This window comes from Pseudopipra pipra, chromosome 2, assembly GCF_036250125.1.
Source record: "Pseudopipra pipra isolate bDixPip1 chromosome 2, bDixPip1.hap1, whole genome shotgun sequence".
Lineage (NCBI taxonomy): Eukaryota > Metazoa > Chordata > Aves > Passeriformes > Pipridae > Pseudopipra > Pseudopipra pipra.
In genome coordinates, this window is record NC_087550.1 from 102470145 (window position 1) to 102485470 (window position 15326).

Genomic DNA, 15326 nt, shown 5'->3' on the forward strand with positions numbered 1-15326 from the left:
GATTTTGAGTGAATACTGAATCTGCACACACCATCACTGAAAGAAAATGACCCACAACCAGCACAGGGACACGTGACATGCATCCCTAAACAGTCTTACAAGACATCACCAACTTAGTTCTCTTTTTGCTAATGGCTTTGTACCTAAGCTACAATAAAAATGTCAATTCCAAAAGGCTATTATGCTTACTAACATGATTTCTCTAGCTCAGGGCAAACCCAATTCAATTATGTCATAAACTGCAGGAATGATATATTTTCATATATTCAAGAAAGAACAGCAAAACACTGTAACCAAAGCTAGACTCCAGCTTCTACACTGGGAGTCAGCTTGCACAGACTTCAAAGCTTCAAGTGGTGTTCTATAGCACAGATAAATGCTGATGTCTGCTAGTCACACATCATCTAACAGCAGCAACAGTAACTTATGTTCCCCTACTTTAGTTCAAATTCTTAATCAGTGACCAGAATTCATTACATCTGTAGTTCTACCACTACTGGGCTGTGCTGAATAAGCTGGACCTATTTCAGAATAGAACTGATGTCCTACAAAGGGGTCTTCTGGCAAAGACAACATCCTGGGACCTGTCAAACTGAGTTCTGGGGCTGATTCCAATACAGAATTCAGAGATGCCACACAAACTATTGAAGAGAACAGAGATGGGAGATCAAACTACAAATCCCAGCTCCACCAGTCTCACATTCAGATAGCCTCTAGATTACAGTGCCTTGTGAATAAAGCTGACCTAAGGAGAATAGATTCCTCCCCTGATTTTTACACAACTCTTCAGCAGATCACCTAAATTTCCAGACATCAGTCTCTCACAGGAAGATGTTTCAGTAGAACTAGTTATGCTATTTTGCAATTAGAGAGTGTTCTTTAATGAACCCTTAACAAATTAACAAGGTTAATGTGCTGAATTTCTTAAGTTGTAATCCCTTGAAACACAATTTTTCCATACTACTACATTTTCAACTCAGGGAGGTGCCTTAGGTACAAAGACAAGTAATTTGAACACTTAAATTTTGCAATGTCAACAATATAGATCAGGCACACCAGCTTCCCAGCACCACTTCCAAAAGGGATAAAGCAGTTGCTGATGCCTCAGGAACTATTTAAATCTGAAAAACCATGAGCACCCAGAGCAGTCAACAAGTGGTACAACTTTGGAGATGACACCTCAAGATGGGAACCAACTGAAGAAAGTCAAGAAAAGATGAGCAGATCCAAGAAGTAGGACTCACAAAGGAATACTAAACTAGCAAGGATTTCTGTATCAAAAAAAAAGAGGACAGGAAATTTGGCTGATGTTAAAGGCCATTTTAAGAAGGAAGATGATAGGTCTCTTTTCCCTATCTATGGAGACAGGAAAAGCAAAGGGCTTCAATGCAACAAGGCTTGTGGACATACAGTAATACAGTCTAATAGTAAGATAAGGAACCACAAAGAATAGACCAGACAAGAAGGTTGTGAAGTCCCCACTATTTAAAGCATTTAAGAATACATTCAGCATATATCCAACATAAACACTGGTGATCCCACTCCAGGGCAAAGGGAAGAATGAATTATGTGATCTCTGGAGGACCTTCTCATCTCCCTGACATTTTGGGAAGTAAGTACAAGGAAATTCAAACGGGATGCTAAATGCAAGGTGCATTATCTACATGATTTATCTAGCAAAGTTTGCCTGGTCTTCTCTGGTCTTCCCTCCTGCTTACCTGTCATGGAATCCTACACCCATACACCTGCAGTTCCAAAACCGTCCCTTTGAACCCATCCATCTCCTACAGACCCACAAAGCTCTTGCTCAGTTATAAGTGATACATTGATTAGTGATTCTCAAGAAGTGATGGATAGGGTGAAAAATCTAGTTAGTGGGCCTCGGACTAAGCACCAAAAAAACAAACATAACAGACAGCAGGCAGATTAGAAACCACACATAGAAACCACAGCCAGAGCCAATAACTCAGCAGTTGCAAAATCAGCAGTGTTGGGTCATGAAGCATCAACCACAGGCTGAATATCAAAATGTCCCACAGATCATCAGTGGAACATGATAAATTGGAACATTCAGAACGGAATATTCAGAACCTGTAGAACACAATACTCAGTTATCAAACTGTTCCCAAGAAGTTTTTTCAGAACCTTAAATTCAACTTTCTCATTTAGAATGTTTCAGTCTTTTTTCATTCACGTAATGGAGTGTTTTGATTCTGAATAAGAGCAACCAAAATTTTATCTCAGAGGAAATTCATCACTTTCCTGTGCTAAGAAACAGCACAAAATTTGGAGAAGTGTCCTTGCAATTGGTGATTATCTGCTCACACAGAGAGCAAGTAGCTTCTTAATATGTTATTTATCTGGATCTTTTTAAAACAAATTTATATTTACTATTTTCAAAAAGGCCACTATAATAACAAATGCTATATATATCCCCATAGGAGTTTGTTTCAGGCTTCTTTGAGTGTGGTTCATCTTGAAGTGTAAAACACAAAAATTCAAGTGAGAAAACCTCTACAGGATCACCTACAAAGACCAAGTAAACCTACATCAAGTGCAGTGGAGAATGATGACATTTCAAAGATAAAAAAAAATTAGTCATTTCTGCAGCTAAAGTATCCTATTCCTTTGACTATTGAAAACACAGTAACTAGTGCACTGACTCAATGACAAATGCCAGTTTCATAATTAGGGTGGAGCACACAAGCAACTATAAAGGTTACCCCAATCTGAAACTCTCACTTCTGCCGAATACATTTGAAAGCTCCAGATTCTGAGTGAGGTAAGCATAACCTAAACATATACTGGGTGTTTCAAATCCTTGGACCTAACTTAGATAATTTCTTTTCTTGGCAGAGTTGATCTAATTTTACAGAAAAAAGCTCAGCTCTTTCATCTAGGTTAAGTATTAATCATTTCACATGGTTAGTAAAACAATGAAGAGCATGTCAGATATATTTTGAATTCTGAGGATTGCTATTATCTGCTTTGTTTACAGTTATTCTTCAAGACAACATCTGAGAAACATGGAACATTTACTCAATGAAAATCTTCTGAAGTATTTTACCCAGTATGCTTTAATGGAGGGCAGCACCAGTGCACTGTCCATTGGGGGGTTGAAAAACCTACTTCAGAATCAATTTGCACAGTACCTGAAGGTAAGTTACACTCTTATTTATTTACTGTGCTTCCTATCAAATGGATAGGAGAAAGGAAATACAAGCAATGATGTTCAAGGCAGATTATTGTGCCCAAACAGTTTCACTGACTCTATAAATAATTCTTTAATAAGGTTTGCCTTATAAAACTTCATTTAACGAACAGTAGTTCCAAAAAGATACCTGACCATGGAGTTTATAACAAAGACTTATGAAACTAAATGCAAAAACCCTAAGAAAGCTGTTTTGGGGAGGGTTTTTTATGGGTTGGTTTGGTTTGGTTTTTGGGGTTTTTTTTTAATGTAAGCCAAATTTCACTTAAAATATTGCATCTGAGTCTTATAAAATATTTGTTGTTTCAGTCTAAATAATTAATCTTGAATCTAGAAAATACAGAGAAGAAAAATTTATAAACCAAGTAAAACAGTAGGACACATTTAGAAGCAAGAGATCTCAGCCAATTTCTATCTAGATTAAGTTCCCACTATCACAAAATAAAAGAAGGTTTGCCATTCTGGAAAGATGTCAAATAAAGAAAATAAATTCCACTAGTCTAGAGAAACACCCATTTCCTGTAGCTGGAAAAAAATCTAGATTCTGATTTCATATATATTCTCTGCCAAGCCTTTCCTGAACTGCATTAGGACTCAATTTAGATTCTTTTGCTAGACAAACAAATCCCTAAATACTGTGTTTTGGATAGCTGACAGAACCCATTTTTGCTAAAGGTCTGAAATAAGTGGCATCCCAACAGAAAAATCCAGTATTTTGAGAATCACAGTAATCTAATTTAGTCATTTCAATTAACATGAAATGGCTTATTAACAAAACACAAAGGTTGGTGTGGGTTTTTTCCCCTTAAAAAACATGTTAGAAATTAATTGTCAAAAATTAATAGAAATGTGATAGCAAATTCAGAAATATGATGCATTTTATATTAGCTAGAGATCATTTAGCAGAACACCCATTTTGCCAGATATGCAGATATGGAATTGTTCAGAAAAAGCAATACTGATGTTTTCTATCTGAACTTCAGACATTTTCAAGCAACTGGTCTATTTGCAAAAATTTATGGCACCATAATAAATCAACATAAAAACATAACAGGCCATTACAAAGCACACATAGATAAAAGGTATTAAAAAAGAAAACATTTCAAGAATTTAAATTATAACTTCAAATTTGGTTTATATTATTTAATTAGTCTGATCAGGGTTGTTATCAGAATACTCATTGCATCAGGATGTTACATGCACTCTTACCAGACACAACATATAAAAGAAGCTAATAATCTAAACTAGATTTAATACACTATCAAAATTTTTTCAACAGTGTACAGTACAGTATCCCTAACGAAGAGGGGAAAAGGGGAAGGAAAGAGACTCTCAGATCCTGGCCCAAAGAGTAAAGAAAGTAGCAACACCTTTTCAAATAGTGCATGCAGGGCCCAAATTAGTATCTAATAAAGGAGTAGGTGGTATGCATGTTAATTTTTCATTGGTGACTGTGTACATGATGCAGCTATACCACCTGCTGTTTCATACATTCCAAATTTACCCCAACAAGACTGAGTAATACTTGGTATTTCCCAAATGGTCATTGCCTCTTTGTTAACATTTTTGGCAGACAATAGCAAGCTGTACTTCTAGTTTAACCAGTCAAACTAGTAAATACAACACTACTAGTGTTACTTCAAATAGCACTGATTATTATTGACTGTGTCACTTCTTGGCAACCAACATTCTTAATAGGGAAATAGTCATGGCAATCTACTTATTTCATTCTTCTTTTTTTCCTTAATTCTTGTCCTATAAAAACAGGATCAATTCTCACTTGATAACATAATTAAATCGTTGGACAAAAATAATGATGGAAGTGTCAGCTTTGATGAGTTTGTGATGCTTATAAAAAGGATAACTAATAGAGGACAGTAAGGCATCTGCAAGAACAAATATCACTGCACTGAAGAAGAGCCTGGCATTTGTTTATGTTATTCATACATCTAAACCCACAGATTTGTTATTATTTTAAAACATATGGAATAAAGATTTAACAGATAACGAAGCGTGTCTGTATTGTGTTTCCTGCATACTCACCAGCCACACTTTCCAGCTGAAATGCCTTGCAATTAGTTCAGAACTACCTGTTTCTATTTCACGCTACATCTGAGGTGTCATTTAACAAACCCTGCTTTACCTGAGCTACTATTTGGACCGCTAGAGCAATTCAAATCACACGGTTTCTATAACACACAAAAAGAAAGATGTAGCATTCCATTTGAGGAGCATTCCCTAGTGGATACCATCCAATACTCCTCCCAGTTCAGTTTCATCATTACATAAGACAACACTGCCATAGGGCAAACAGTTCAATTTTTTAGAACATGAAGTACTTATTTTCAGTAACAATGTAACAATGCCAAGTATGATAATTGCAACATTAAATTATATTTATGTAAGTAGGTTACTTTTTTTTTGTTATTACTCCTGTAATAGGTAATTATGTATATAAACTGAGGGATTGCTTTTGCAACTAAAACATTCATTGCCTTTCTCTGGTGAAGCTTTAACCTTTTCATTGCATGATTCCTGTGACAGATGTGTTTTCCCACAAGTAATTTATGGGCATTATTATTTACCTTAAGAAGAAATTAGTCAAAGAAGAGAAATGAGAAGAATGAAAATTTTGCAGGCAAGTAATCAGCAGATTAGGCGCTAATCCTGCTAGATAACTTGGAACTTCGGACGGAATTTTGGCACCAGCACCCTCCATTATCTTGATTAATTAGATCTCAGAGTTACTTAAGGACTTAAAGACTCAGATTAATTGCAAAGTCTGTCAAGTGCATTCAAGACCCCATATGACTGTGGTTCCTATCCCTGAATTTTCCCTCCATGAAATGAGAAGTACTACACACCAGTGATGCATGAATAGAAGCCTCAAAAAATACTATGCGTAGACATGATATGAATGTTCTAGCAGGCATTCAGGCCATTCTTTTACAAAAACCCATTAGTTGTTGAAATATATTGTTTCTTGGAAGAAAATCATAATATTTATTACTTTTTTCTGGTTTATGAAAAAAAATTCTCAATTAACAGCATGCTTCGATTTCAAAACTAAATACACCACCTGCCTATTCACTTACTAAGCTGTGGTAGTTACTTTACACACCTAAGTACATCGCAGAACTTTAGGAGGTGCTTTTGTGTGAGTGAGACATGCTCCTTTATATCTCTTAGACGACCTTAGAAATTTTGGAATTCAATAAGGTTACTGAGATCCTGAAGAGGAAACATGGGCACCAAGAACTAAACATGTTTTAAGAGTGTCACCTACTGGCAAAATATATTTCTGCATTTCTTGACTATACAGAAAACGCAATTTTATCCATTGCAATAAATTCAGTTTCATGATCCTATACAAGGTGCAATAGGTCACGAAGAACAACAGTCACAATTAAAATTAGCTTTTTTAAATCAAAGGGAAAAAAAAGAAAAAAGCATTGCAATTATTTCTGGAAAGAGTCTTTTTTTTTTTCCTCTAGAGAAGTATTAGATGCAGTTGCAATAAAATTGACAAAGACAATAATTTAAAGGCTCGTTAAAAAAAAATTTAATAATGGAGGAAGATGAGGGAAATGGAACAAACAAATGACTTTTTGTCCATCCAGTGAATCCAGTTCATTAGCAGTTCACAAACTACACAGTTTCCCTTTAAAGGAGTTATTTTTGAAATTAGCATTTGCCAAATTACCAAATTATCACTGGTATGAGAAAATTCATACCAAGCACTACGCTCAAGCAAATCATTACTTTTCTGAACAGTCACCTTCCTGCAAAGGACACTAACAATTCATCTATCATTATTTTCCAAAAAGGCTATAAAGTAAAGTAGAAAGCTTAAGAATACTTAATGGAAACATCACCTGCAAATAATCAACCAAGGTGAGATGAAGAACTTGAGGGGCTGTGCTCAGAGCTCATGTACCTCCCTCACCTTCCCTACTGAACAATGCCTGGCATTGCTCCAGACTTGGGGAAGAGTGGCTGGAAAGCTGCCCAGGTGACGTGGTGGTGTTGGCTGACAATGGCTGAACACAAGCCAGCAGTGTGCCCAGGTGGCCAAGAAGGCCAAAGGCATCCTGGCCTCCATCAGCAATAGTGTGGCCAGCAGGACCAGGGCAGTGATTGTCCCCGTGTACTCAGCACTGGTGAGGCCGTGTCTTGAGTCCTGTGCCCAGTTTTGGACCCTCACTACAAGAAAAACATTGAGATGCTGGAGCATGCCCAGAGAAGGAAAACAGAGCTGGTGAAGGGTCTGGAGCTCAAGTCCTGTGAGGAGTGGCTGAGGGAGCTGGGGTTGTTTAGCCTGCAGAAAAGGAGGCTCAGGGGTGACCTTATTGCTCTCTACAACTACTTGAAAGGAGATTGTAGCCAGGTGGGGACTGGCCTCTTCTCCCATGCAACTAGTGACAGGACAAGAGGAAACAGCCTCAAGCTGCACCAAGGGAGGTTAAGGTTGGACGACAGAAAGAATTTCTTCATTGAAAGGTTTGTCAGGCATTGGAATGGACTGTCCAGGAAGGTGGTAGAGTCACCATCCCGGGAGGTGGTCAAGAAATGACTGGACGTGGCACTTAGTGCCATGGTCTAGTTGACAAGGTGGTGACTGGTCAAAGGTTGGACTCAATGATCTGGGCAGTCTTTTCCAACCTCAATGGTTCTATGATTCTCCGTAATTCTGAGGTACACGATTACCTGATAATCTCAGTTTTTATTTCTAATAAAAAGGTTCAAAATTCCATAGATGCAGATAAAGGGGAAGCAAAGAAGACCAAGATATTTTCTAACTATTTTAGAAGAAACTTTCGGCTTTGCTAAGTACAGTTCTGAGTAGCTGAATGCTTGGCAAATTAAGAAAGGATGTAAGCAGCTGCACATTTTATGGTGGCCCTGGGTTCGCACCAAGCTGCATATTCCAACTTTTGTCTTTTTCTTAAAAATAAAAGGAACTACTGCCTCTCCAGTACCTTTCTTCACCCCCTTCAGTTTCCAAAGGAGCAGGAACCAAAAGAAAAGTACACTGCTTTGGTCCTTAGCATACAGTGGCATCACAAGATATTATCGGTGCTGATACATTCCAATTAACTTTCTTGCATAATGAAACATCTACATTGGTTAGATATTTCACAAGCTTCACTAATGTGCTTCTCTTCCATTCATTTTTATTGATTATATAGAATATCTAAACAGTTTTTAGCACAAGATGGACTCTGCTAAGGCAGATTATTTAGCAGTTATAATTATTGGTAGTGCAAATTTCCCCCTTGGAATGATTTATATCTGTTTCTTGTCCAAAACTGAAATGTCAAAGATTAGATTAAGATGCTGAAATATGACTGGTAATAACCAACTTCAGAACCTTAATGCAGCTCAGAACAAAAGAATATCCATTATACATACTGCAAGCATACTGCTTCCCTTGTAAACAATGTATTAATCTTCTATGACACATACAGTCATTCTAATATTTCCTTAACTTTATGTCCACATAACTTTCTCTTTAACATATCTACCTTACTTGTCCTTGAATGCAAACTGCAAATCACCCAGTTCATTACAATTACGTAAAACTGGCACTCGAAAAGCTCTAAAAACAAAGATAGCCCAGAATCAGTCTTCTGTACTCTCCCTTCTTGATACCAAAAGAATTTACAGTAAGTGTTCAACATCTTCCACATTTTACAACATATTGCTATCATGAAATTGAACTCTCTAGTGAAACAGTATGTCTTTGCACAAATTCAAGAAAGAGGAAGGAAGAGATCTCTTACATGATGGCAAGGCCACAAAAGTTTACCTTTGCTCACCTGAGGACATCTCCAAACACCACGAAGTTTTAGCAGCAAGTCTTACACTAAAACTTTTAGGTCTTTAATTTACCTTCAAAAGTTCAGACTAGGTTATCTTTCCTATGGAAATAAACAACCTTGTCAAAAAGGTCAAATGCTTCAAAACCCTCCTATTGGCACATTTCAGACTAAGCAGACATGAAAAAAAGAAGTTTCACTTGCAAATCCCAACAAAACACTTTTGAAGGAAGTTCATATAGAAACAGTAGGTCACTATGAGCAACCCACTTAATTTGTCACTAGAACAGATGTTTACATCTTACACCAAGATATTGCTTTATTTCTCACATTTTTCTGTTCTTTTTCATTGTCTTTAAACCCCTTGTTCACTGATCATTTTTAAGTTTTACTACAGTGACGATGTGATGAACTTCACTAAAATTCTACCATCAGCATATGATGCAGAAAGCCCTGCTCTATCTGCAGCACTGAAATTTTTGTCAAAAGGAAGACTGTAAGATGAGTCAGCAGGAGGGGTGTAGTGATTATTTATGCATTTTATATAAAGGAAACACAAGAATTTTTCAAACCCTTTCCATTTAATCCTTATCTTTTTTATATAAATTTATATTTTGATAAAAGCTTTGTGCTACACTTTTCAGCTCCCTTTTATATTTTAATCCCTACTAAAGCCAACCTAATCATTATTGTCTAATCCTAGGATCAGTTTACAGCCAGTTTACAGGAAAATATTAGAAAGATTAAAAAAGTAAAGTTAAGATAATTCACAAAAGTGAGCAGGTAATGGTAAGACACTATCAAAAGAAAATACCTTTTTAAACAATATTAAATAGGGACAGCAGAAAACACCTCATGTCCTACCACGTAAAAATATATATAGATCTTAACTAACACAGAGGTAACTCCCTTTTTAACAAAAATGTATGTTCACAAAACATATGCAGGAAAAACTGTACTCACAACAGGGTTTTTTGTGTCTGGGTCAAATTCTGTAGAATTTGCATCTGAAACAGAAATTCAAAGTAAACACAGTACATTTGTTCTACATGCACTACAAACTTGCAACAGTTCTGTAGCATTTCAGGGCTTGTCTGCATTTAAGCTACAATCATACATTGAAACACATACTGCACCACTTCTGAAGCAAGCCCAGGAGGTATATGACCTCAGACACATACATTCCCTTTCCTACTTTCCAAAACTCTTTCCTCTCAGCTCATAGTAGTAGAAATTCATTGATGAGCTAAATCTCTTCATACTACTACTGCAGTGGTTGTGGTTTCTCTACTCTGTCTAAGGAAGGCAAATGAGAAAACCACTTTTACTTCTCACCACCTCCACACTCCAGAAAGAGACTAGAGGTGAACTGTAAGCACACTTTCTCCTACGCTATAGATCAAGAAACAGGTTTCAAGCAATCTGCATAATAAAGAATTCCTACTCCCTTGCACAGGGAGGTTGCACAGCATATAGAGCTGAAAATGATCTTGCTGCAAGAGCTAAGTATCTAACAATCATAGGATCTGTAAATAGTTCTAGTAATAGACATACATTTCACATAGAGAATAAAACTTCTTCTAAGCAAATCATATTCACACTAGTATACTGAGCTCACCTTTCCAATTCAAACAGTTTCTTGCAAATTCCACAACTGCTAACTGCATTCCCAGGCAAACTCCTAGAAAAAAAAAAAAAAACAAAACCCCCAGAATTTAACAGGACAAAGCAGGACTGACTAAGTACTTGCTCTTCTGTCTTAGACTTGACTACTTTGAAATCTTAGTACTCAGTGTATATGCACAGACTTATAAAAAGCTAAATCAAAAGTCGCCGCTCAATGTAAAGTTCACACTTCAAACTTGGCACACTGTAAATACCTGTGACAGAATTATGTGCTTTAAGCCCTTTCAAAGATTTTTTTTCCTCCTGTCTATTTTACCAATAATTACTGCAAAGACAAACAGAACCTGAAAGCCTGGGTATATCCAGATTCAAAGTTTGCTTTGGCAGCTACTCAGAAACTTAAAAAAATCATAAGAAATGTGGAGTAGGAATGAAATTTTGAGAGGCATTTACACAAACAGCACTCAGCTTATAGGCCAGATGACTTTACCACAATAAAATATATCAGTAAATCAACAAAAATAATCTAATACAACAAATGTGTCCAACAAAGACACCTATGTTTTCTGCACACTATTTAACATATATAATTATAGTGCTTTAATTACAATGAGAAGCAAAGACTCTCTACTCAAAATGTGAACATAGCAGTAAAACCTTGAGAATAGGGATAGTCTTCATTTTCTTCCTTATACAGATGTAGTACACAACTATGACCCTGGGCATTATTTACATGGCAAGTATCCACAACATCATATATACTTCCCTAAGACAGAATCCTTCCCTAGTGTGGGGTTAATTTTATTTTTTTTAATCGAATCACTTAGCTTGCTATACATCTGCAAAACACAGTAATTTCTGACTCTAATGATCTTACCAAGAAAAGGTTTTTTTTTTGATCTTGCCCAGGAGATAGCTTGGAGTTTGCCTTCTGTTCCCCTAATTCCAAACCCTCCTGGGACCAGAATGCCACTGTAATGACAGCCATATATAAAAGAATTAACATGTAGAATCAAGCCAGCAGAGGAAATCCATACAAACTGAAGACTTTTGAGGCAACTAAGCAAGCACAATGCATGAAAGGCATGTTTTGTATGAAGATTCCAAATACAAAGAATTTAACTCTAAATTTGGAGATTTGTTTCATCTACCCACCCCAATTCTCGACATTTGCAAAGTGTCAACAGCATTTACAAGCACCTTTCACTGACCTACACCGTAAAGAAAGTCCAGCTATCCAAAAAGTCAAAACAAGAATATCCCTAACCCAACAACTAAACAACTGCAACTTGTCTAAAGAGAATAAAGCAGAGTTTGAGGGTATAGGCTGATGCTTCATTTCCTATGTCTGAAGTTTGTCACCAACCACGTAATATATCCCTTTACATAAGTAACAGAAGTTTGGATGCATTGAGAAATTATCTGATTTACAGAAACATTTTTCAGCATATGAAATCAATATCATGGTCTGCATTTTGGACACAGAATACCCAACATCACTTACTCTGCTTTGCACAGTTTGTGCCATGCCTGGTGATATTTCACTGAGTTCTCCGCTTCTGTAGAACGTTCAAGTTCTGTTGAATCTATGTACTAATAAAGAAAAATAGGCAATGAAATGGTCTTTTCTTCCACAGAAAGAATAATCAAGCATTAAGAAAAATTATTAAGCATTTCAAGTGAATTTCCAAATAAACCTGTAACAACTTCACTGAAGACCCAGTACTTGTTTTGAGGACACAGTGTTTGCTCCAGTTGCAGCAATCCATGCCCCTTTTTTTGCACATACCTCAGAAGTTCTGCCTGCCAACAGTCCTGTTTGGTTTCCTCCAGGCAATCAGACTTGCTAGAATGCTTCACATAACTGTGTACCCAGGTTATCTCCCTATGGCAATCAGGAACCAGTCAAGGAGTGGTGCTGATCTTATCCTGATAGCCAGGATGTTCACTTCCCTGCCTTTTGGGTGCCACATTTATCTAATCTTATTATAAGATTGGATAAACCTGTATTGTCTGTGAAAAAGGCATTTCTGGGGAGTGTTGTGTAGAAAGGGAGACACATTACCTATGCCCTACTAGAAATCCTGCATTAGAGTCTCTAGTGCCATTAAGCAGCACAGTTCCTGAGGTACCACTAGAGTGAAGTGAGGTGGCTATGTACTGCACTGGGGACACAAAAGATCAGAGCTGGATTCTGGGTTTTGTCAGTCTTCTCCTCAGAATAACGTAATTAATCACATCCTGCTCTAGAGTCCCTCCTCCACAAAAATGAGATCATCCGAACTGACAGAATTCACCCATGTGCAGAGAAATGAATCTGACAAGAAGTTTGCTGACAATTTTCCAGACAGACAGGATTGCCTCCTAGAACTACTTCTGAATGTTGTTATTCAATACTAGAATACTACAGGATCTACTAAAAGGACATTTTATCATGCTTGGAAGTTAGAAAGAGAAACTAATTACAGTTTAAGTTAATTGTGTTTTCCTTGCCAAAGATATTGAGCAGGTACATTTATCACTTCAAGCAGCATCAACATTTCATCATTCAGATGAAGCAGTTCCTTCAGAGCATGGCATTCTATCAAGAGCCTTTGGGCAAAAACACTAAAAGGAGGTTAGGACATGCAGGTAAGTACGGCAGGAGCCCTTGTTTGTTAACCTTTCAGCACTGCACTGGAGCTTAGCAACCATCAAGTCTCATGCTTGTCAATGCAAAAGCCCCACCAAAGTTAAGACCAGCTGCACACAAAGCTGTGTGTTTGAAGACAGGGCATCTTTCACTTTTTTGCTAAAAGCAAAGCTATTTTACACATCAAAAAAATTTCCCACCATGCAGCTGCCAGTAACACTATAGTGACAGAATCACATAAGTCAGAAAGGACCTTGTGAGGTCTCTAGCCCAACCCTCTACTCAAACCAATTCAAACTGGAGCAAGTTGCTAAGGATCATCAAAAGCCAGGATCTAAAAATCTCCAGGGATCAATTCTAGCTGTTCCCACTTTTTTGTTTTTCATACACACAAAAACAACTTTTTGTAGTATTTGCTCATAATCTTCCCAAGGAATAAAGAGAGGCTGACCACCTGCCATTTTTGCCTTTTTCTTTTCTTTTTTTTTTTTTTTTTAACATGGATACAACATTTGCCCTTTTCTAGTCACAGAATCATAGAAAGGATCCTTGAAACCATCCACTAACCCAGCACTGCCAAGTCCACCACGAAACCATTTCTCATGAGAACAAGTGAAATTTAACTTTGATAGTAAATACAAATTTGCAGGTAAAGTCTGTTTTTTCATCAGATCCAGTTTTGGGTAACTTCAGTGTTCCCTTCAGATAACTTTAGTTCCAAAAAAAAAAAAAATTAAATCTGTAAACATTTCTTTTAAAAAATTAGATGCTTGGCCTGTCTGTATTTATCTGCATGATTCATTTTCTGATTTTCACATGAATTAAAACTGCCTCACATGATGGGAACTAGTAGGGTATCACAGAATTATACAACAGTAGATTCAAAGTATTCCTGAAAGAAAAAGCCAGAAATATCCTCACCATTAACTCCAGTTTGTAATTAATTGCCAGCGCAGAGTGTTCCAGAGCTTTGAAAACAGATGCATAGCAGTCACTTAGCTTGGTGTACTTGCCAACGAGGGCTATGGAACACACCTTCAGCAACCTTTCATATCTGACAAAAAAAAGTTTTTCAGTTACTACATCAGATTTCACAAAGAAAACATTTTAAGTGTTTGCTTTTTCTTTAACTCCACAAAATATCTTCTAAAATTTCCTAACCGACCATGTTTTTAAACTTAGACCATTCACAGGTGTTGATCAGCACCTGGACTCCAGTCCAGCCTGGTGACTTCACAGTAGCTAAAAACCTAACTTGAATTAAAACACTTATTAAAAAAGCAGCAGGATGTAGAATACCTGCAAGCCATTTTCTTCCATTTCATTAGAAGATCACTTGGCTGGTCATCAATAGGTAAATTTAACCTCTGTTTAAAATACTTAATGATGCCTTGCTCCTCCAACAGGATTGGTACTCGGTAAGTAGAAGAAACATCATGAATAAATATCACCTAGCAAAAGAAAGCATAACATAAAAAGACTTACCTAAAATTCTTCATAGGAAACGTACATTCTATTTTTTGGATACTACAAGCATTTTTTCTTTCTATATACATTCTAATTTTTAAATATTTTTCTTTTGAATGAGCAGGACAGCTTGGCAGCTACCATCCTAAGGATATAACATTAAGAAAGAATCACTAACTGCTGTAAGTTACAGCTGTGCTGACTATGGAGACTTATAATCCTGAAACAAGCTAAAGACACTGCTTTTGTCTTGACAGTACATAGAGTCAAGAGAGGAGGGAGGACTCACTTGAAATAAATAAAATAAAAATCCACTTAGAGGAAGACTGTGGACAAAACAGCACATGGTCTTCATGGACTAGTTATGACTGTCCTGGAAGCCAGTTCTGGGCACACAAAACACAAGAAAATAAACAGGAGTAGTCAGCATAGATTCACCAAAGGAAGGTCATACTTGACCAATCTGATAAACTTTCATGATTAAGTAACTGGCCTGGCAGATAAGAGGAGAGCAGTGGACTGGACTTCAGGAAGGCTTTTAGCACTATCTCCTCTAAGATCCTCATAGACA

The 15326-nt window shown here is 36.9% G+C and overlaps 1 protein-coding gene and 1 long non-coding RNA gene across 3 annotated transcripts in view; one reads left to right on the forward strand and one right to left on the reverse strand.

Annotated features, from left to right (window-relative positions):
- CTPS2 (CTP synthase 2) overlaps positions 1 to 15326 on the reverse strand; it is a 63835-nt gene that overhangs the window by 36396 nt on the left and 12113 nt on the right. For both annotated transcript variants that reach the window (XM_064646683.1, XM_064646684.1), the window contains exons 8-13: positions 14588 to 14739; positions 14210 to 14342; positions 12161 to 12249; positions 11534 to 11628; positions 10649 to 10711; positions 9994 to 10037 (exon numbers count right to left, since the gene is read on the reverse strand). In XM_064646683.1, the coding sequence (XP_064502753.1) occupies positions 9994 to 10037; positions 10649 to 10711; positions 11534 to 11628; positions 12161 to 12249; positions 14210 to 14342; positions 14588 to 14739 (576 nt within the window). The remainder of the gene's footprint in view (positions 1 to 9993; positions 10038 to 10648; positions 10712 to 11533; positions 11629 to 12160; positions 12250 to 14209; positions 14343 to 14587; positions 14740 to 15326) is intronic.
- On the forward strand, positions 2576 to 5222 carry LOC135410206 (uncharacterized). Its single transcript, XR_010428551.1, has 3 exons — positions 2576 to 2782; positions 2999 to 3158; positions 4979 to 5222. It is a non-coding gene; the product is annotated as an uncharacterized LOC135410206 (long non-coding RNA).